Raw genomic sequence first — 23,248 nt, forward strand, 5'->3', positions numbered from 1 at the left:
TGAAGACGATGCCTAGAGCCGCGACGGCTCAGTTCGCCACGGTCCGCGGCAGGGTTCTCTCGCACCAAGTTGAGAGCGCTGCAATACGATGGCGCATGAGCGCAGTCACGCGGTTTTATTTGATATTTCGCGGGCTTTGTTTAAACGCCCAGAAATATCGCCACGCACAATGTGCGTTCGCACAAAAAAATTGAAGCGGTCGTTTCTGTATCCCCTCTACAAGGCAACGAAAGGCACTTGGCCTTAAAGTGAATAATCAAGCTTTTGAATAATTCATACTAATTAACTAATTAAGGGAATATAAAAAAATTAGTCCAAGGAGCGCCACATGACGACAAGCCATATGCCGATGCCTCTATAAAGCTGCGACTAACCATTTTTTAAATCCTTGATTCAAGTTAAGTGAAACAGCCTGTATAAACTGCCTACTAGCATCGTTTTACTTTTATGTAGCTCAATTTTGCAGGCAAACAGCGCTCTCCACGTAACAAGGTGCCACTTTATGACCACCTGCCTTAGGCACTCTCAGGCTTTAATGACGTCACCACCGCCCACCGCAAACTCCGTCAATATATATATATATATATATATATATATATATATATATCTGCCTTCGATTTCCACGAAAGGCAAGCATCGGTGAGATTGTATCAGTTTATCTTGCAACTTGCGATGACAGATTTGTCCTTTATAGTCTAGTGGTAATGACCACGTTGTATTCACAGGCAACGGCCAAAACTTTAGGCGCCCAATACATCGTGAGGTCCAGACGAATGCCCCATACAGAGCGTGCCCACGTACCCAAGAGTCTGATGGCGACGTAATTGACGCCGATGCCGGTGGATTTGATGTCTTCGTCGAGCGAGCGTAGCAGTGCCGTAAGGGCGGGCACGATGAGCAAGAACGTGAAGAAGAGCGCGATAAATATGGCGGCAGCGTAGACCAAGATGAGGCGGCAGTCGGTGGCACACGGGTCACGTCTGGCCATGTAGTGGCTGCCAGTTTCGTTTCTCTTTTCATCGGCGGCCATGAGCAGCGTCGGACCGTTCACACACGTGCACTGGGTGTACAGCTGCACGCAACCGCAATGCTTATAGGAAACATCGTCACAAATTCCAGTGTGCAGTAGAAGGTGGTTACAGTTAAAGCCCCTCCATACACGTTTCCGCCGACCAGGTTAAGTACCGCCAACCTGCCCTCCTCCTCCACGCCCCTCTCTCACTCACCCCCTTAGCTTCCGGCGTCAAGCGGAACTTACGTAGCTGCAGCTTCCTGTTCCGAGTGGAAGCGACACTTTGTTTTTTAGCGTTGTTTACTTTCGCGCCGCTGGAGAGGCTTTAACTGCACGAGCTGCGGTTGAAACTGCGAATGCGATTCCATCCAAGAACCACCGCCTACTGTAACCAGCGATCTGCTCGTGTTCGCTGCTTCGCGTCAACCTGCGACGGGTTGTGGCACAAGCGACAACGTACAGTGGAATGTAGTGCCTGGGCGCTTGGAGACCACTGCCGTTTTTCGTGCATTTGGACAACAGCGACCGCGAACTACTACTTCAGCGGAATACAACAGCTTGTCCCTTTTGCATTCTTCTTATGGTGACTGCCACAGCTCTGCTAAGCACGCGCGGGCGTCTCACCATCGTCTAACAGCAGTCAAAGCAGAAATTCCCGCAGCGCAACTATAGGAAGCGGAAACGCCGGAACCGGAACTTTTTAAACCGGAAATGCCGGAACCGGAAATACCGGAACCGGATTTGGTCTGAGGGGAAAAGGCGTCTCACAACAAAGGTTGTCGCTACTTAAGAAAGCGGCGGTGGCGCGTGGATGCAGGGGCTTTAGTTACAGTGAGGCCTACGTCATGCTGCTACCATGTCTGATACCACCGAAGCTAAACAGCTTTAGCGTACTCGATTAGTAGCTATTATTTATGAGGGGCCACGTGGGAACGGCTGTAGCTGCCGGCTTCTTTTCTGCACTGTTTTATTTTGCGCATGAGTTCAGTGCTGAATTCACAAAGCTTTTCGTTCGTTATTGAGCGTCATCGGCCACTTACCGGCAAACTGCGCTAAATATGTGTTCGACATCAATGGTTAGTTGGATGTCTAACCTACTACAATGAGCGACGTTAGGCTAGTTGGCGTGTTATCCTCGTCCTCGCCTTGCTGCGCTGTTTGCCACTTGCATGGCAAGTGCTCTTATACTAACAGTGTTAGCGTAAGATTCGTTGTGTAAATATGGGCCCTGATGAGCACCTTGAGCAAGACAGGTGCGGTAGAACTGGCCTGTTTCAACAATACACATGGTTGAGGCACGATATAGGCTAGGTTTGGGCATAGTGTTCTATAACAGCTCTCAAATTTTGCAAGTTCTCATTCCTTCTGCCCTTAACAAGCACCTATTTAACGAGAAACCTCTCGTGACCGAGCCTAATGCCTATTCTGTCGGCAATGTTGTCATATGCCGATTCGCTTACTGTCTGGTACTGTGTTTTCTATCTACCACTTACGGGAGTGTACTCTCATTCTTGCGCGAAGTAACATACTGCACAGCGTTTCGCTGACGCGAAGGGCAATTAACGTCCGCATACGTGGTCATTGAATAGAACCCGCTGCAAAGTGTCACATACCTGTTAAATTTGTGCACGATACGAGCTAGTGGTTTGGTATGCAGAGACGTACACACGACGCTCCTATTTGCGCAACACTATATAGTATTTGCTCAATATTTGACATAAATCCGCGTTCTGCCGGTTTCACACGCTACGAATCTGCGATGCGGAATGCTCCTATGAGCGGCGTCGTGCCCAAAGCCTATGTCGCGACACATTTATTCCGCGCGTTTCGGATTCGAGTGTGTGCCAACGCAGCGACCGCCGCAATACAAGCAGCGATCGTGCGCTGCCGTTCTCACCTCAGCATGTGCGTCACACACGCTTCTGACACACTACAATTAGCCACACCTTGTCCTAGAGGTGTTGGTCAGACGCAGCCGCTGCTGCGAAAATGTCCAACGAAATTTCGTCGCTTTGCTTCAGCTACCGCGGGAGAGTGTTTTCTGCGGCCGCTGCTTCTTGGAATCACACAGAATTCGCAACACTTGACGAGGCCTCTCCTCGGCCGCCAGTGTTGTTTTACTTCGGGTTCGCACCTTAGTGCTCCTGAACTTCCTCACGTTGCCGCATCCGGCGATGCAGGGCGAGTAGTAGGTGAAGTTGTCGCTCCCGCACACCGGGTCGTAACCGACGCCCGAGCAGTTGCAGTACGCGTTGCAGCTGTGCCCGAGGTCACGGAAGGTGAGCTTCCGGCTGCGTACAGTGTGGCCACGTCACAGTAGCCAAACCGTCAATTACTTTAATTCCTTCAAGGGATCTCACATTATGCGCAGGTTGTAAATGGTAATAACACGCACACATTACAGCTGAATGCAGCTAGCTTAAAGATTACGTTGCTACTCGTCGATTATATCAACTTTGTGCTTATACGCCCTTATGCCTTGCATCCTGATATTTTTTACTTTTGACTTGCATTGGCCAGTTTATCTGCGCTTATATATATTCAGGTGTGCATTGCTCTTTACTATTCATTACTTTCTTAATTGATGTGCATAATTTAAGCACGTGTTATTGTTACTTAGTACGTGTTTCCCGGATTACTGTCTAGCTGCATATATTATTGCAATAGATAAAGTTTTTCTTCGTGTCCTCAATACTGTCTAGAGTTCGCTGAGACGAACTTCGGCCGGGTATGTTCTCATCTTTAGATTGACAACGATCCATACAAGGTTGGTAAGCAAAAATATTGGGAAGCATTGTGAGACCTTTATTGGACTACAGTATTAAATTCATTACCTTATCTCTACATTACCTTATGTAATTCAGGACTGTAAAAGTACTTCAGGCGAAGTCAGCCCTCACTTTTTTTTCATTTCGAACGAGCCTGCGATCTGCTTTCCCGTGGACTACAGTCCAGAAAGTATGGTTTTCAGGTTAGAGGGTCGGGTTCTTGTCTACAAAACACGCTTTCACACGCACACGTTTCTCACTTCAAGTAATACCTAAACCATTAGACATTTTGTAAAAATGAATGAACAAATGAATGATTGAATGAATGAATGAATGAATGAATGAATGAATGAATGGAGCGTTTTCGAATGCACGTAGATCACTCAAGCGAATTGCCGTCTTTAAAGAGTCCTAATAAGCGACGCACCGTAAGCATGAATCGCCAAAATTGGTCATGAAATTCTAACTTAGAGGATGATCTTAATCGCTTCCGGCTAGGACTCAAGAATCTTACTCGTCGGAATTGGTTGTGAGGTTGACAAGTGCTCTATGACTGCTGGGGCAGGAATGCGTGAAGACAAATAGCGTGAACCACGGTACGAACGACAGCACGACGCAGTAGCGCACGATCGTGGACGACTTGACGTTCAGCTTCGTTATGACGTAGCCTCCCAGCAGTGTTCCTCCACAAGCACTCGGCACTGACACAATGCCTGCATTGCGCATACGCAGCGGAGATCAAGTCAAAGGCACTGCAGCTTGTCGTGCAGAAGATAATAAAGCAGGAAGATTGAGTCAAAGGCTGTCAAGATAATCTGTTCCAACACCGTCAAGGTAATCTACAGCGCAGAATCACGAGGCACTGCAAGCAATAATTTTATTGTACTGAGACAAAAGTACACAGAAATACAATCAAACGTCCTCTAAAGAAAGTGATAGCCGAAATAGTTATCACGACAACTGAGTAGTAATCGATACATGTCATCACAATAGCAGTCGCTGTATGTTGTAATGAATTTTAACTGCTTCTCAGTGATGCGGAAAACAGATAGCACACAATTATAACAAAATGTTTATTTCAGCTCACTAAGAAGCAGAAAAGTGGTCACAGAAAAGATTTTAGTGGGATTAAGATTATTCAGAAAACAGAAAACCTTATATTTCGGTTGAAAACATAGGTGCCAGAAGAAGAAAAAATAAAGCCAGGAAATTTTGTTCATAGAGAACGGCCAAAAAAGTTCGTCACCTTATTATGTGAGAAAATTGGTAACGATAAGCATGATGACTAACAAGATGCAATAGAGCAACGCTGGTTTTGACACCAACGCCCAGTCACGCAGCAGTGCGGTGAACGTTATCTAATAACACTGCTTCTTACGCTCGCTAAGAATCAGTGGGAGAGGATCCGCAAAGTCGTTACCTTGACCTAATCATGCGACTTAACGAACTGAATACATATTCGGGACTGCCACTCTCAAGCAAGGAGAACAAAAATGTGGTCTTGTTGCTATAGGTTGGCGATGCCGCTGTGGTGCTGCATATCGATCGCCTGCATGTACCCATGCATCAGCTGGCAAAATCCACATAGGTAAATGCATTTCGTAAATAGTGCAATCGTGATGCAAAAACGTAAATGCAAATGTAATTGCACGTTCGAAGAACGGCTATCTTGCGCAGTCAAATAAATTTCTCCGCGGTGCAGTCTGAGCCCACCTAGAACGCTGGAAGCCCGGCTTGACGAGATGCCAAACATGGAGATGAAGATCTTCGTTGCGAAGCCGGTGAGTCCTGACGCGATCATAGCTGCAATTGAGACAACAACTCATGAGAAACTGAGAGGTTAAGATTTTAGCCAATGGCACATTTAAGAGCTACAATAGAGTAATTACTCGTCAAAATGATCGCGTCTTAGATTAGAAACGCTCGAAAAAATGTTAGCTCTACAGGGTGTTCCAGCTAACTTTATCAAGAGTTTGAAAATGTGCGGATGACACATAGCGGGACAGAATCAAGGTAATGTTTGTCGTCGCTTGGACACAGTAAAAATTGTTTTTTATTTCATTCCGCCAAATTACATAAGTAGTGTTAATTAATCAACTTCTCAAATATTATAATTAGATGAAAAGCGTCAATGAGAAAGTTTTAGAGCGACATGAAAAAAAAAAACATCCGATACAACTTTCTGTTGCTCAATGCGTGCTACATAAAAGTATTTCCGCGCGTGACAGAAGCCCGCGAATACACGCAAAGTGCCTCAATATGGCCAGTCGCGCGGCAGTCTTGCGTGTACTCGCGGGCTTATTTCACGCTCGGAAAAACACTCTTATATAACACGTGTTCAGCAACAGAAAGCTGTATGTGTAGTTTTTCATGTTTCTCTACCTTCCTTCCAGTGCCAATTATTACTCACCGCAAGAGCCGGACGTGTGATTAATAATGTATTCGCTAGTGGTATACACAGAATATATATATTCCCCATCCCTCCCATCCTATACTCGCTGTGATAACCACTCAATATCGCACAGAGCTCAAGAACCATCATAAATGGCGTAGAACTTGGCACAGAAAACACATGAAAACTTATAAATCGCTATAATACACTGCAACACTGAAATGTTTACGTGCTCTCAATCATCAAACGCAACTAATTCAACATTTCATTTTGCCCTAATGATCCAAATAACCAGAAAGCTGGCGTTAATTGTGGAACTGCACAAGTTATACTATCTTAATGACATAACAAATGCCTTCAAAGAAGATCGCAGAACAGGGCAGGTATGCGCAAGAGCAATGGCGAAGAATGGATACTTACAAAGACTGCTGTAGTTTACGTGTACGATCATGGACAATTGAAATGCGAGCAAAGTAGGGCTAGCTAGAACGATTTCTTATGTTCCCGCTTTCGCCGATTCGTGCAATGGCATATTGTTTTCAGTTGGGACGCCTAATGTAAAGACAATGCATGTTCTATCTTTGGCGACCGGTAGTTCCAGATCGTGTTCTCGAGTTATTACTAGTGAATGACGGGCTACTTCGAAATATCATGTTCACCTTTCATTTGTCCGTTATGGTACGTACACTTTCTTTCACGCAGCTCCGCATTGCAGAATGATTCCCCCCCCCCCCCCGCCCCCACTGCGCTATAGCGCTAACAAGGGCGTTATAGCGAGTTCAAAATTCCCGGCGTCCAGGCTGCTGGCACTCTAGAACTCACTTTCAGCGCACGCAGCGAGCGTGAGACAGACGAATGTTGAATTGCACAGGAGCCTCTTGACGTGGTTTGCAAAGCTCCTTCTCTGCTCTTTCCCGGTAGCCACCTCCAACGCAATCTGCGTATCGTGCGGGGGGCTCGCGGCAACAGGGTTTGGTGTTTCGTGTGCGCTCGCCGTGCCTTTAGAACTCGGCACAGCCTGCGAGCCCGGAGTAGCCTGGGCCTCACACGGAGCTTGTGAGGACGGCATAGTAGTCTGGGCATCTGGCGCTGCCTGCGAACCCGGTGTAGCCAGGGTGTCCGGCGCAGCTTGCACATTGGCTGCGCTCGGCGCTTGCTTCAGGGATTGCATCCGCTTCTCCTTTTGCAGCCTCGACAGATCTTTCGCCCGTTCTATGGCCGCTGCGACGATTAAGTGTGGAAGTTCGCAATACGCCTTTCGCACTTGTACACGGCAGCATAATCTACTCTGTTTAACTCTATGCGCCACTTTTCTCACAGAGTGAAACTACAAAGCTACACACACAGCGTGGGACGCGCCTGCATGTATCCGAATTTTCTGGAAAGTTATCGATGCTTCTATCCGCTGTATGTTGTCGCCGAACCTTATGTTATCTGATTTCATCACCTGACGCGAATGGTGTAGAACTTTGTGAAAGGCACGCGGGTCCGTACGATTAGTCTGGAACATTCGACGACTGCTCTATAAAAGCCGACGCGCTTGACCTGCTGATCAGATTTCCGACGATCGCCGACCGTGTACGCCGCTATCGTTGCGCTATAAGTGTAGCGTGTTTTTGTGGGCATAGGTTCGCCCAATAAAAGCTAGTTTCGTATTCCACCGTATTGCTGTTTTCTTCACCGTCACTACCACGTGACACGATTCATTTCTTTTCCCACAAATGAAAGCGTTCTCGCTCATGAAGTTTGTAATCCACCAAATTGATATCAGTAGTTCATTGTTATTGTGTTTATCAAAACTTTCTTGTTGCATTGGAATTCTTTTTTACGTTAACGTTTATGCTATTTAGCTTCTGGCTCTTGAACAGCGAATGAATAAAGAGCGTCAAAGCTTTCTTTTACCACACTTCACTAGTCTAATTCAATTTGTACAATTACACAAGTGCGCGAGTGCTACGATACTATACCTGTACTAACATTCAGGTACTGCATGCAGTCATTTATGATACCCCATGTGAGTGTGGAATCAATAACTCTGCCATGTGACTCGACCAACAAAGAAGTCAGTAAGCCGTTAGCAAAACGCAAAGCGGTAGCTTCACTCATTTTTGCGCAGATCTATCTAGTCATCGTTTCAGCGTGTCCACTCATGCGTTGAGGAATGCGTTGAGGGGCGCAGTCAGCCACAGATAATGCGTTGGTTTGAAAATAGGCTTTTGCGTACTCGGCAACGCCCTTGGAAAGCTGGCGATGGGAAAGGCAGTGAAGAAAGCGACAATGGAGGCGCCGAAGAAGCCAAGCCACCAAGCGCCCACCCAGTTGTTACTCGAAGAGTCCATGCCCAGCCTGAAAAGGAAAACGGGTTATTACATCTTGAGCCCGACTCCGGCACGGCGGTTGACTCTCTTCGGCTGTTCATATGAAGTGTTTCTATGAGAGGGTTCCAAACAACTGCTGGAGAGCCTTGCAGGGCTTACCTCCTAAATGTATGTACTGTCATACAGTAAATGTCCGTTACCGTTGAGATGCGTGCAGTACGCTACTAGACTTTGTCGAAACAGACACTTTTCAAGAACTTGACGCATCTGCCCTTTTCCAGAACGCAATGCATTTTGCTGGGTGGACAAGCTAACAAAAGTCAAACGCTCTTGATAAGGCCCGAGTACAAGCTGTTGAACAATATAGTGACACGTTGTGTAGGTTTTCTATCTGTCTGTATTGCCACAACCGGTCTCGAACTTAGAAGAACATTAATTATAGAGTACAATTGATAGGAGGGATTGGGGGGGGGGGGGCGGTCTTCGGTAGTTTGGTGCAAGGCGCAGAGGACAGCTCACTGAAGCGTACGGGCTTTTACCAACAGCACCAGTGAGTTGCAAATTTGGATGGCGCGTCACTGATTACGCGCTATTGCAGGTTACTTCATGATGAGCAATGAAGCGAAATTGGTGTATATGAAGAAAACGAAGAAGCAAGAGAAAGATGGAGACTTGACTTGACCAGCAGAACAGATCAGCGCCAACTTTGTCGAAACTTTGGCTCCGGCCTTACGCTCCCGTTTTTCTTGCATTGTTGACCTAAAGGGTTATGTCGAAAATGTGTAAAAGATTGCATGAAAACGAACTGCACAACTTTGTTGTGTTGATGCGTAATAAACGACTGAATTGCCAGCATTTGCTACAAATATTCTCCTCCTCAATAAGCTAACTTGTCGCCGCAGCACAGATGAACATTATTTCATGGTGAAATAATGTACAAGCTGAAGTTCAAGCTTATATTTACGACCAAAAACTATGGAAAACTGAAAGGTATTACAATAAAGTACATAAAAACGCTATAGGGAAGCTCAGGAAGGGTCTTGCATCTTCCTTATTCTGGGAAAACCACCGTGTGCAAATCTTCCAGTTTGTGTGATGAAAAATGGTTCACGGTCTGTTTAACGAGTAGGTGGAATCACCTACACTTGCGTCTGCTATTGTGCCAGGCCAGTTGGGTCGACTACTGTTTTTCGGCATCTGTACGATTCTACGCGTACGTGGCCAGAACTGACGAAACGACTTGAATAAAGTCACTGCATATATTTCCGAGCGAAGCCTAGTGGTGGCTAAGCAGGAGCATTTCGGAAGCCACTAACAGTGTTTGAAGGTTACCCTATCCATAGGCATGAAGCAGGTAAAAATGTCGCGCAATCGCTTCAAGGAAGGCCAAACATGTGTTGACAGCGAGACACGCTTTAAAAGCCCTGTAACAAGCAATAATAATGTCACTGTTTATTAAGGGCCATCCTTATTGATGTGAGCGCATCGGTTAATTGCCGAAGAAATTCCTCAGCTAGTGTGTTGGAAAAAAAAATACGCTGTGAATGTCCTTTTCTGTTTATCGTCACAGGGGGTGCCCTTCAAAGTTTGTGCGCACGATCGTGACACGGATCTGAAAACCTCGCGTATCCTCATTATTGACGCCATCGTTCATGCGGCTTACGTGATTCAGTATTATTTGACACAGCGCACTAATCAAAAGCGAAGTAGTAGTTAACGAACCTCGCTCGGTTTCGCGACCCTGCGAACTGAGGCCTGATTGTTGCCTTGCAGAATAAGCCAACGAGTTACAGCGGAGCACGCGCACCGCGCGTGCTGTTGGGTTCCTTTAGCACCAACAGATGGCGCTCGCCTCTGCGCATGCGCGGGAGCTGCGGCGCCGACCTAACAGGCGAAAGGATAAAAAGAACCAGGAAGCTCGCATTCGTGCATCTACGGCTGCACGGTAATCAAGAAATCAAACGCTCTTCGCGGATAGAATGGATTGAAATTGCGCTACGTACGTATCTGCATGCTGCCTCTAAAACCTTGATACGTTCAAGGCTTCCGTCATATTCGCTACTAGTCAGCAACCCCGCTTAACAAAAGGGTCGGTATAATTTGTATGCGTATTTGTGTGTGGTTCTGTTTGTGCGTGTGTATGGGCACTCGTGTTTCGACTCTTTGCGCACTCACACGAAGCTTCGGTGTATGTAGATTCAAACTCCTTAGATCTGATGCATTTTACTGTGGTTTACTGTGACACATAGCCTCATACGCAGATAGCCTATACTCTCCGCCTGTTGCCTACCTTCCGCAAATATTGCTCAGTAGACCAGAAGAAATCACGGCCGTTTAGCGCAAACAGGAAAGGACGGAAGGGGACAAGGGGAGGCGCAAGCTTTCGACTATTTTCTGTTCTCTACTACAATTCAATATATACAGACAACAAAATGCACAACATATCAAAAAGCTTCAGTCAAGCCATAGCCCAAACACAGCCGGCTTTCAAAGAAACTGTTTCTTTGCGCGCAAGAGTAAAACTGAAGTATGGCTAATACATTATGAACCTCGTTCTTTAATGTGATAAGCCCCTAACAATTCACGTACCGGGTGTGCCAGATTTTTCCAAGAATCAGTATGTTATGTAGTCGTGGCTTGCACTGATGCTAATTGAAGAGCGCAGGGAAATGTGCTCCGCTTTTACCTTTTAGTGATACCTTATGTTCCCATGCACAGACACCGGGCTCCAACCGTATTTTCTGCGCTACGAAAGCTCGCCCACCTGTGCCCACGCATACTTTCTGATGGGAGCAAGACACGTAGTTGCATTAAAAAGCATGCCAAGCCGTATATGAAATGTGGCACCGGAGTACTAATGAGATCTCGCTATCTTGCGACAAGAGATATGTCGGCCGGACTGGACAATGCGTAAATGACCTTGCGCGGTAACATGAGCTATCACTAAAAGGTAAAGACGGAGCACATTTGCCTACGCATTGCAATTCCCATCAGTGCAAGCCACGACTGGACAAGATACCGATTTTACAAAAAGCAGCGATATCACGGCACGTTAATTCATAGTTAAAAACTTTCCAGAAAGGCCTCATATGCACACATTTTCCCCAAATATTTTTCCATCTTAGTGCTGAAAATAAAGCCCTGAAAGTACGAACGTACTTACTTTGAGTGATCGGTGGTTATGTCCGTGTATATTGAAAGGAAGTACCCGCCAAGCAGGAAGCCCATGGCGGGTCCCAGGACAGATGTGGCATAAAAAATACCTGCAAAACAACGTGTTAGGTGGGTGCTTCGACAGATTACTTATAGTTCTCATCCCTGTGAGCACGTGCAAGAGTTTACAGAAACGCACCGGCAGTAAATTTGGCACCGCAATCGCTGGAGGCACCACCACTGACCTAAGGCTCGGGCTTATATCTGCAGGACCCTTAATTTAATATTCGCCTAAATGACAACGCAGACCTATGGAGAAGCTAATAGGGAGATAAGCCAACACTTATGCACTCCTCGCAGAGCACGAAGCGCTACAGATCAAGGCTTCTCATGCACTGGCATTTATCACTCTAAAGAAAACACATGACAGGTATTGCACATAGTCCTGGTGGTCTCCAGGGACGAAGGTCGCAAGCACCTCGTGCGATGTGCAGTGCTAGTTCGTGCGGACGAACCTCCCGCCATCGTCGCTTAGCGTTTATTTTGAGCATGGTTCGTTAATACGTGCCCGAACTGAAGGATTCCCGAAGCCCAGAAGCTTTAAGTTGAATTTTCATTGACACCTGTATTACAGTGAAGCTTTCTTAGCCTCTTCTCATGAGGTTCCGGGCGCTGCTGCTGCTTGCGCTCGCCGCCGGGTTTCTTGCAACACCACGAGATGGCGCTCGCCTCCGCGCATCCCGATGGGCAAGCAAGCACTGCACGTATAACATGTGCTGTGCTTGCTTTGCTATGCGACAAACACGTAGGTGCTGGGCTACGGAGGCCGCGTGCAGGGCTGGGACAGTGTAAACATTACAGTCGTTCATAGCCTGAAGTAAGCGCTTGTAGCTGACGTCTCAGCGGCATGCTGGCCTCGTATGCAGAAGGAGCACGTAAACGCGCACCTCCAAAATGGCTCCAAAGCGTGTGCGGCGCATCGAGGGCACCCATGTCCGAAAGAAGCGTCGCGCGCAACAGGTGCGTCTTCGCTACGCAGCGAAACGTGGTGCAGGCCGCGAATGAATGTATATTACGCATGCATGCAACTACAATAATCAATTGAATTGAGCACAGACCCATGATTCAATTAGAGTTTACCACATCTGCCACGATGCGTTGTGCCATGTGTGGCCATGCTAATGCTCAACGCTCTCAGAGAAAATGAACAATGATGCATAACAATGCGGCAAGCAAACACGTCTCCCTGTGTGTTCTGTGGATTGCGCAGACAAACAGCAGTGGTGCACGCCCCGAAACGTTTAACGTAAACTCACTGCTCTCGTATTATAATAAACGCTGAAGAAATTACGCATTCGCCGCCAACATCACCGCTAATTATCGTCAACCAAAGCAAACAGCATACAAAGACTCGAGAACATCAATTCCCGCAGTGCGTGGGATCTGCAGATTTTTTATGAGGCATTAAGGACACTTGATGCACCTGAGGACGACAATGCTCGCAAATAGCGATTTTACAGCGGCATTTGTAGTCCTATACCGATGCTAATCTGTGCGTATTAGGCATATTGAACATTACCCATAATAACCATCGCGGCAAGAATACCAAAGGATATGCTTAAAATGTGACTTAACATAGAGAGCCCTTTTTAATGAATGTGTGCAAATGCCATTCGCACTTTTGTTCCGTGGGCACTGAATATATCTGCTGCCTAATAGTATCTTTCGCTACCGAGGCACCCCAGAGCACAGAACAATTTGGAGGACGCTTAAGCTTCCCTTTTAAGACTCGAACGCGATATATTTCAAAGGTCCCTGACTGCTTGTCACGCTTCCTGGTAACCGAAGCTTTCTTGCGGTTGCACAGATGCGAGTGCAATAATGTTGCAAGGAACCGAGGGGACCGCGCCCCTCGTAAAAGGGGTTCGTGTTTGAGTTTCCGCGTAACAGAATTATGTTTTCTGGTATATTGAAGTTACAATCCGACGCTATCATGTCTGTAGGTTGTGTTTAGGCTGTACTTTATGATTTTTCTGACGCATCTTACTTTGAGGAATTCAATTAGTTCAGTAACGCACCTACACCAGGCGGAGGAGGGCCTGCGTTGTTATGGTTCGGAATAATTTTTCGCCAAGCAACGTCCCACGCCGACATTAATTCTTTTGTGACACGGGGCCCTTAACGCAATCGCGTTAAAATATTGCGCTGATCTTCGCAAGTGCAGTTTGAAATAAAGGAGTAGCTTTCGTCAGGTATTGCTTGCGGAAGTACCTAGGCAGATCGACCCTACGAGGCAATATCCTAAACGCACATTTACTGCTGACACCATAGGCAAATGGCGTCATAAGGGCGCTTGTCCTTGTCGCCCTTTTGTGCCGCGTGTCTACTACTGCGTTAGACATTTCAGCAATGAAATAGCAACTAGCCCGGTCTCACACCCTGCGTCATAAGCCCGCCTGCCGAAGTAAAGCTACCCGTCTATCTTCTTTGGCTGAGCTTAAACCTCAGCTCCAGTGCAAAACAGTGTAATCTTTATATTTCTATGTACGACGCTCAACACATATGCAAGAGCGGACAGGACGTGAACGTTAGGAGCACGCAGCTGACCAATAAACCCTCGTATACTCTCGCTATGTAAGGAACAAGAAGAAAAGGGTAACTGACGGGCGCCCGATTTTTCTCAGCCACAAAAATATTTGGAGGGCAATGGTCCGGGTTTATATATCTATATATATATATATATATATATATATATATATATATATATATATATGTAGAAAAATCGGGCGCCCGTCAGTTACCCTTTTCTTCTTGTTCCTTACATAGCGAGAGTATACGAGGGTTTATTGGTCAGCTGCGTGCTCCTAACGTTCACGTACTACGTGACGCCATCGGTGAAATGAACGTTACATATGCGCCACCATGGCCATAAGTGGGGCATTTCTCGTACATATACTTTTTAATACTCCAAAATGTGGGCGTTCGAACTGCCGTAGGTGTAACGCAAGTGGTAGGTCATCGTACGCACAATATGGAGGTGTTGTGTTCGGTTCCCACCGGCGGCAACATTTTTTTTTTTTTTTTACCGTCCAATGAAATTTTCGTGTCGTTGGCGTTGCAAGCAAAAGACTCCCCATACGTGGGCCGATCCCGCAGATAGTGCAATGCCGGGCCGACCGGCGGCAGAAGTGAAGCAGGCGTTAAGCCCTCCCGATACGTGGGCCGATCCCGAAAATAGTCAATGCGTGGCCTACCTGTGGCGGAGGTGCAGTTCGCCATTAAAGGGCCCACATACACAGCTTCGCTGGTCATCCTTCTATAGAGTGGAAGGGCACTGAGCTTTTCGTCCCCTTTCATTTCCCTTCATCTTATCATTTCTACACTTGCAAATAATTTCGCCTGTGCTTTCATTGACTTCATTATTTATTAGCTTCACACGCCTGTACAGAGTGACGTGTCATATGTGAAAATTTTGCCTAAGGTGATTAAGAAAATAGACAATTATTTAGCGATTGTCATATTTCTATAAGTGATTGAGAAAGCAGACAAAATGCCTCGTGCTATGTGGACCTAAATATTGAAGTTTCCTGTTAAATTGATTCTTTGGTTGCCTAAAAGCAACATCGCTTGTGACGACAAACATCGCAGAAAGATGTAGAACGATGATTGACATAAAGAGAAAGTACGTATCTTGTGCTTTTCTTAGGTAAAATCAAATCAGTTTTTTCTCATGTGCCGTGCTTCTCACCAATCTTACTAACAGAAAACTCATATTTTGACGTGCAAGCTGTTGGAACTAGTCATTGTTCCGTTCAAAATAAAAACCCCAGGTATTAGCGTCAGTGCATTTTTGTGTGTGTTTCATCTGTCAGTCTCCATTCTGCTGCATTGTGTAGAATCCCTAGCCACGTTGAAACAGCGTCGCACACTTCTGTTATGACAGTGCTACGGCATTTCACATTATAACGAATCAGGTGGGCATTTTAAAAAATTGCGTTGCTCTGTCGTCAAGATAGTTACCCATATAAAAAGATGCGCTGGCCGATGGTGTGTTTTGGTCCAGGTAAGCCACGCCTAGGGTGAAAAATGGCGACGAGCCGACGCCATGCAGCGCATGCCCCACCTGCGTCATAAAGGAGGACATTATGTCACCTGTACAAGAGCATCTGACGTTCGAGTCATCTCAACACTTTTTCTCGACCCATCTGTTTCATTGCTACTGGAGTTTTTCAAACAACTCTTCCTTCTGAGCGAGAGAAAACAAGGGACACAAGTGGCTTCACTTATTTGTTATTAACAACCAGGGCTGGGTAAAGATGCTGTGCAGATGTATCATGACAAATACAAGATACTGAGGCGATAAACATTAGAGATATGCTTGCAAGATACATGACGGTTAACTGTATCCTATACTATACTGGTCATATGTACCTTAATATACTTTGATGCACGAGGTAATTATTCTGCCTTAAAACATGACTGCAGATGTCGCTCAATATGTACAGGTGTTTACTGGCGATCTATTTCTCCAGCTAGAAGACATTCTTCCTCTCAATTTATGTGCTAACAAGTACAAAGCTTTTTCAGCATTCTAACGAAGTGTTATACGTAATTACACAACACTTACTGGGTCAGCCGGACGTGCAGCAGATAAGCGCAAATAGATTTGCTATAATCAGCTTTTTTTTCATGCCGCCTTTACTAACGGCACAAAGCACAGCTTTGCAGTACAGTCGTAAAGCGAGTCAGTGTTTTATATAGATTCGTGTTCGTTTGTATAGTTTCCCAAGAACATTCGGCTTCAATGCGTAATCTGAGTATTAAGTTGTTACTAGATTGCACGCAATCTGTGGACATAAAAATGCTCATAAACAATAAATCTTGCCATGCAGCAATCTTTCCAGTCCTTAATAAACGGTATTAAATAAAATTTAGCGCATAAGGATATTTGAAGACTTAAATAAAGAAAGTGAACGAACCAACTAAATACTAAAGGGGATGCGGAAATCATCTTCATCATCATCAGGGTAATGTTCAAAGCGCACGTAAATTGGTGCGAGTAAAGTCCAAGGTAGAGCAGCAGACGCCGCTGATGATATCCTCACGAAATGCGCATCATAATTTCACTTTGTACCCGTCAGGCGAAGGAACAGCAGATCATGTAACAGCAGATAATTTTCTATATAGGAATAGCATGGCCGTCTATCAGCAGCACTTAGCTCTTCGAGAGAATTAAAAACAATGCTTGCAAACGAGTACGGGTAATCTCGGCGATCTCCCACATTTGTTAGATGTCACACACTTTCGCACTCTCCATCGCAGGGCGTTGGATAAATACCGTCGCAGCAAAGGTCGAAGACGATTTTCAAAGTAATGAATAGCTTTATTGTGCTACGTGTTGCACATTCCCATGTCATCCATGAATCACGAAGCCTTGTGGGAGCATCAGCAGACACACGAAGTGAAATTCTCGTTTCCAACAACAACAATTCCCTAATGATACCACGAGAAAGTATATCTTGTGATCACTGCATCCCAAATGAAAGTCCGTCACTAGCCTTAGTGCCGAGACTGAAGCTTCGCTGCACATCCATGAAGCGGCCACACTAGACGCGGAGGTGTCCGTTGCAGATGGGGCGCTATCACTCAAATATATTGCTACGGAACATTTAACATTTATTTCGATGACCAAGAGCAGCTGCCTATCACGATTGAAGAGACGATGAGGACGACGACGGTGCAACCCTGTCACGGTCTGTTCTTTCTGGGCAGTTTTGCAAGCATAGGCGCTTGCGAATATACCTGTATATAGTCGTTCCCATGCATAAGTCGGTAAACACCTTGCCACTTTGGCACATCCGTTTTGGCGGTTTGTCCAGAAATGGACACACACCACTATCACGTGCCCAGCGCCGAAGTTGTCTATTCGGGCACGCACCCCTGTGGTACATAACCAGTGAGCAAGTCTGTAGACTACGCTAGACAGCAGCCGGAAGCAAGTTGCTTTTTCGAGCACATGCCCAGCGGCCAATGTTGCCTGCCCAGCAAGATGGCAGTCAGTACATACCTAGCACCCCAAGCTGGCAGACAACCTGGGTCACACTGGGTATGGTGCCACTGTGTTTTCTTTTTCTTTTTTTTTTTTGCGCGAGATCCGCAATCATGCAAAGTGGGCGAAGTGGCAAAGAAACGTGGTCATTTTGTGGAAAAGCGTTCGCAACTTCTCACAGTGCAGGAAAAATGTGTTAATGTACCAAGAAACTACGCATTATATGCTACATTAACGGGCGCCTCGACAGTGGCACAAGAAATGGTGTAAAATGTAAAATTCCAGATGAAGAAACAGCATAGCGGGTTCGGACAATGGAAAGAAAGCCTGCTATGCACATACAGGGCGTCCGAACTATCATGCACCAATTCCTAAAAGTACGCAAATGCAACGTAGCTGGGCAGAACCAAGATAATGTTGTTGGCAGTGGCTTGGAGATACTCAGATTATTTTTTGTATACCGCCTAATTACATAATTAGCCTTCAGTAATAATTGAAATTCTATTATAATTAAATAAAAGGATCAATGAGAAAATTGTAGAGCAACATGAATATCGAGGACGATTAAGCTTCGCCTTTAAGAGTGCAACGTGATATCAACCCTGACTGCTGCTCACGTTTCCCGGCAACTGTATCTTATGTAACCATAATGTTTATCCGGAAACCCTGGCGGTGAACGCTATGCATGAACGGGGTGGGGGAGGGGGCGAGCTTTCTGGTAGAAACGCGGCCTCTTGCGTGGGCCGCGGATGCGCGGAGGCGAGCGCCATCTGGATGGTGTTGCAAGGAACCGGGTGCGCCGCTCTATAAATGGTGGAAACGCTGGCTTGAGTTTCCGCATAACACAATTATGTTTTCTCGTATATACAAACTATAGTACGACGCTATCTTGTCTGTAAGTTGTGTGTAAGACGTACCTTACGATTTTTCGATGCATTTTACTTTGAGAAATTCAATTATTTCAGTAACGTCATTGCCCTACACGGAGGGCCTGCGTGGTTGGCTGTGCGTGGTTTCGAATTATTTTTCGCTTCGAGATGGTCGACGCTGCACACGGGGCGCCGACGACGGATTTTCTGCGACACGGTGCTCTTAAAGCCATCGCGTTAGAACTCCCGATACAGCTTTCTGTTGCTGAATACGCGCTACACAAAAGTGTTTTTTGAACGTGAAAGAAGCCCGCGAGTACACTTGAATTGCCTCGAGAGGCCAATCGCGTGGCAAGTCGCGAGGACATCTATAATAAGGACCCCTGAAGAGCAAGGTGCATTCGAGGTGCGGCGAATTTCTCTTCTTTTTTGTCCACTCTTCGTAGGGGCATAAAGCAGCTGCGCAAGCGAAGTGGCAGGCCGTCGAAACGTCTTGGGCTAATAATTAAGTAAAGTGCATGTGAATGTCACCACGTCAGTAATTTCAACCTACGCCTAAGTGGGTAATCGTTCTAGTTGTCGTGTAAAGCATCGCCGTCCAACCACTTTCCCAGCGCCGATTGGCGACCATTTTTTATCTGTGTATAGATAAAGTGCTCGCAAAGTGCATTCAGATTACTCAAAATGTTCAGAGATCTGCTTTCATCCGCATAATGTTTCTGTTCAGTGCAAGATGTAGTATATAAAACTCTTAGCCATAAAGTCTCTAGAAAAATGGAATGCTATGAGTGCCAGTTTAACTTCCATTATGCAGTAAGAGTATTCACGTTATGACCATAATTAAAATTAAATAATTAAAGCTATATTAATAATACTAGCGTCACCGGGCATTGCATCCTTTTCAATCATGTTTGGTAATTAGAAAGAAGAGTTGGCCTAAACGTTTTTCACAATAAACTATAGCTGCCGTTGGTGACTCGGGGTCGCTTTGTGAATTTTGCCATACTTGTGTCTCGTATCTCATACAATACACATTTATCTCAGTGACAGCTGTATTACCGGGTGTATCATGATATAAATAAAGTATAATCGAAGATTATCTTAAGATAGTACCAAAAATACATGTATTTTCGTTACTGCCAAGGCCTTGTAACAAGCATATATGAAGCAGACAGACAAAGAAGCTAAGGAACACATGGAGGAAATTACCTGCTTTTGCACTAAAATGTAAACATACGCAAAAGAGAAATAAAAGTGGAAGGAAACTCGACGCCGGTGGAAGCCGAACCTACAACCTTCGAATGAGGCGGGCGACAAATCAAGCTACGGTCTGGCATGTGTATGTGCGTGTGTATGTACGCTAAACCTTCCCTGAGAGGGTTAGCGAGCGCCAATAGCTGTCATGGTGTCGGACGTGGAGCATCCTTTGAACTGCAGGCGTTGTGTTGTTTTGTCTCCAGCTTTTTCTTGCTGTACATGTCTCCTGCACTCTCGGTTCTTGTTGGCTGTTCTATATTGCACTGCGTGTATTTTTTTGTTTCGTTACTCATGGTAATAGACTGTTCCAGCTATGTAGACTCCCCGTCAATATCCGTTCATCTTGCAATTTTTCATGTTGTACAGAGGGCATTGCGGCGAAGCACAGGTTGTTCTAGTCGAAAAGGTGGATAATTGTTATTGCAATAAAAAGTGTGTCAGTGAAACATGGCACCTCAAAGCGCTAGATGTGACGAGGGAAGAATGCGGGAAAATGCCCGTGACTCACGGGCCAGTTGTTTCAAAGAATGTGTTTGCTACGAGAGAAGCATGCGGCCCAATGATCAAAGCATTGGGCTGCTGCGCTGAAAGACAAGAGATTTGGTCCCACCGTCGGTTACCCATTTCTTTGTAACAGTACAGACGGACTCCACTCACTTTGGATGCATCTGAAAGAGAACTCGAGGTATGTTGAGCGTAAGCGGGCGAGTCACAGTCTGCACGAAATCGCAAGTTTGTAAAATATACAAGTTAGGCAAACGCCACTTTGCTAAATGAAAGTAAGTTGCCCATGGCGCGCCCGCACCAAGCTTTTGCGACATAAAAGTACAAGTACGTTGTTCGAACAAGCCTGTTAGAAGGTATTTGGTTAAGAAACCAGCATCGTTAGGTATATGCGCAACTTTTAATGGAGTACACGATAAATTTTAAATGAAAGAAGATGATCACGAAACACTTTCAACGCAGAGTACATCTTTTCAAGAGTGCGAAATATTCGTGTTAATCTAAGGTGCATTATATCGGATAAATTGTCTCAAATTTTTACTGGACTTTCAGCAGATGTTATCCTTGGGTGGAAATACTTGTTCTTTGTTTCATTATTCGTATTGCCGTAAATTATCTGTAGGAAGTACAAATGTGTCCCAGTCACTTTGCTGATGGCTTGCCCATTTATTCATTCATTCATTCATTCATTCATTCATTCATTCATTCATTCATTCATTCATTCATTCATTCATTCATTCATTCATTCATTCATTTTTGTTTCACATGCCATGCCTCGGCGGCCCTGTTATCATTTCTGGCCTCATTAATAAATGCATCGCCAAACGCAAACGGCTCGCAGTGTGTTTCCCCGGCAGCTGAACGACGCACGAAGCACGCGTACCATGAAGAAGTACTTGAAGGCGTTGGCGTTGGTGGCACCGGACGACGCCGAGGAGCCGCACTGTCCGGGGCCTCGCTGCGGGCACACGTCGGTGGCGCCGCTGTCCAGCGCCATGTACTGCGGCGCCAGGAAGTGGGGCGAGGCGAACACCATCGAGCCGGCGGACATGACCAGCGCGCCGATGCCCATTATGAGCGGCTTGTGGCCGATGCCCCCGTGGTAGCTCACGGGCGTTATCATGACGCACGAAGCCACGTTGAACATGCTCTGGATCATCTGCGGTTTTGCGACAGACCAGGCTGTCAGGAGACGGTCACAGCTCGAGCGCTTTGTAGAGAGTGAGGAGCAGGTGTTTATTTCCATGCTAGGACGGATGGGAGCCGAAGGTGGAACGTACAGCGTTTTTGACAGATCTTCGGCCCCTACATATACAATTACAGCAGTGCGAGCAAATGCCTCATAATGACCTCCCAATAACAATTATCTACCTATGACTTGCGCATAGCATAACAACAAAATTGTACACATCGATTCTTTTTGACGTCTTACGAAAACGCATTTAGCAAAGGTATATACAATTTGCACATCAATTTATCACACGCGGTACGACACACGAGACTACCGCAGAATCGGGAACCTATAGCCCGCAGACTTGCCCCGGCTTCGATTCCGAGCAGCTGGAAGCGCTTCTCGATGGTGGGCGTCACCACGGAGACCAGGCCGTTGACGACGAAGCCCTGCGTCATGCCGATCACGCAGAGGAAAACGAGGTAGCACCGGGGCGTGCGGTAGCTCTGCAGGAAGGCCGGGTAGTAGCCGAGCAGGCCACAGTGCACGTCGTGGTCGCTGCCGGAGCCGGGCTGATCGCGCGGCATCAGCTGGGGCGAACCCTTGACCAGCTGCGGCACCGATAGGCCGAAGGAGGAGACTGAAAAGTCCGAGCCTTGGTTCTCGCCGGACCACATGGTCGTCTGGGAGGAGCCCTGCGGGCGCATGTCGAAGCGAGCACGTGACGTCACCATGCTAAACTTGTATGCCTGAGCTATGTTGAGTGGTGTGCTTGATTGAGCAGTGTGCTAGATTGAGCGGTGTGCGCGCTGTAAATCTCGGAGGCAAAGTATGAGCGCACGCCGTCCTCCGCCTCAAAAGCGAAGCTTAGGTTACATAAAGCCGGCGCCATCATCAAGCCGATTTGCTGGGCAGAAATTGTGTGTGTAATTTATTTGTTCTAGCTCAAGTTAAGCACTCACGCGCTCCCTCACTGATTATCAGTTGACTCTTGTTTACGTCGATGGACTTCGTCCTACATGAAACGCGACGGACTGAGCTAGCTTATTTTTCCAACTACTTCATGTAAATTACGCAATTTCACATAATGAAAGAAGTCTCCGGAAATTCGGGTTTAGGTGGACTCGCTTGCTTGTGAAATTATTAATTTTCGAGTAAAGCTTGGCTAGGAGCTTTATTGTGGAAACCAAGTGTAAAACTAAGTGACTGATTTCTTGTTCTCCCGTCAGTCGTAATGGTATAGGGCACGCCTACCACTATGACCCAGCGACTATGCCGTTGCACTGTTGAGCACGAGGTTGCGTGCTCGATTCACGGCCGCAGCATCAGCGTTCTGATGAGGTTGGAACGAAAAAGCAACAACAAAGAACACACTCAGTTACTCTGCTTTGGGTGCCCATTATAGAGTCTCAGGTGGTAAAAGTTAATTCGTAGTCCACCACTATGGAGTCCTTCAAAACGCAGTGTATCGTTTCGAGAACCAAAACTCCGTAATTTATGGCAGCACTGGGATTCTTTTCACAGCTTCGAAAAAATTACTCCTTTTACCACTTCTAGGTATCCGCAGGAAAAAACCACGGCACATTGCAGTTAGGGTACTTAGAAAGGCCAAAATCGAGGGCGTGGTTCACTCACGTCAGTGTAGAATTCCTTAAAAAGCGGCCGAGAACAACGATGGCGGCTGATGCGACCTTGTACGAGTCCACGCTGAAGGTGACACGTGCTGCACGAGGAATCGTCTTGTTTCTTCTTCCT

At 46.2% G+C, this 23,248-nt stretch overlaps 1 protein-coding gene, 1 long non-coding RNA gene and 1 pseudogene across 2 annotated transcripts; 1 reads left to right on the top strand and 2 right to left on the bottom strand.

Annotated features, from left to right (window-relative positions):
* The window catches only part of LOC142573919 (uncharacterized), a 140,001-nt pseudogene that overhangs the window by 113,656 nt on the left and 3,097 nt on the right, over positions 1–23,248 (top strand).
* LOC142573918 (uncharacterized) lies at positions 4,644–7,371 on the bottom strand. Its single transcript, XR_012826372.1, has 2 exons — positions 6,995–7,371; positions 4,644–5,583 (listed from the first exon to the last, which is right to left on the bottom strand). It is a non-coding gene; the product is annotated as an uncharacterized LOC142573918 (long non-coding RNA).
* Positions 8,320–23,210, bottom strand: LOC142573790 (solute carrier organic anion transporter family member 4A1-like). The gene is made up of 6 exons (XM_075683045.1): positions 23,129–23,210; positions 21,862–22,188; positions 21,206–21,481; positions 15,664–15,766; positions 11,654–11,753; positions 8,320–8,518 (listed from the first exon to the last, which is right to left on the bottom strand). The coding sequence occupies exons 2-6, from the start codon at positions 22,168–22,170 to the stop codon at positions 8,320–8,322; spliced, it is 987 nt and encodes a 328-aa protein (XP_075539160.1). The 5' UTR covers positions 22,171–22,188; positions 23,129–23,210.

This window comes from Dermacentor variabilis, chromosome 3 (assembly GCF_050947875.1).
Source record: "Dermacentor variabilis isolate Ectoservices chromosome 3, ASM5094787v1, whole genome shotgun sequence".
Taxonomy (NCBI): domain Eukaryota; kingdom Metazoa; phylum Arthropoda; class Arachnida; order Ixodida; family Ixodidae; genus Dermacentor; species Dermacentor variabilis.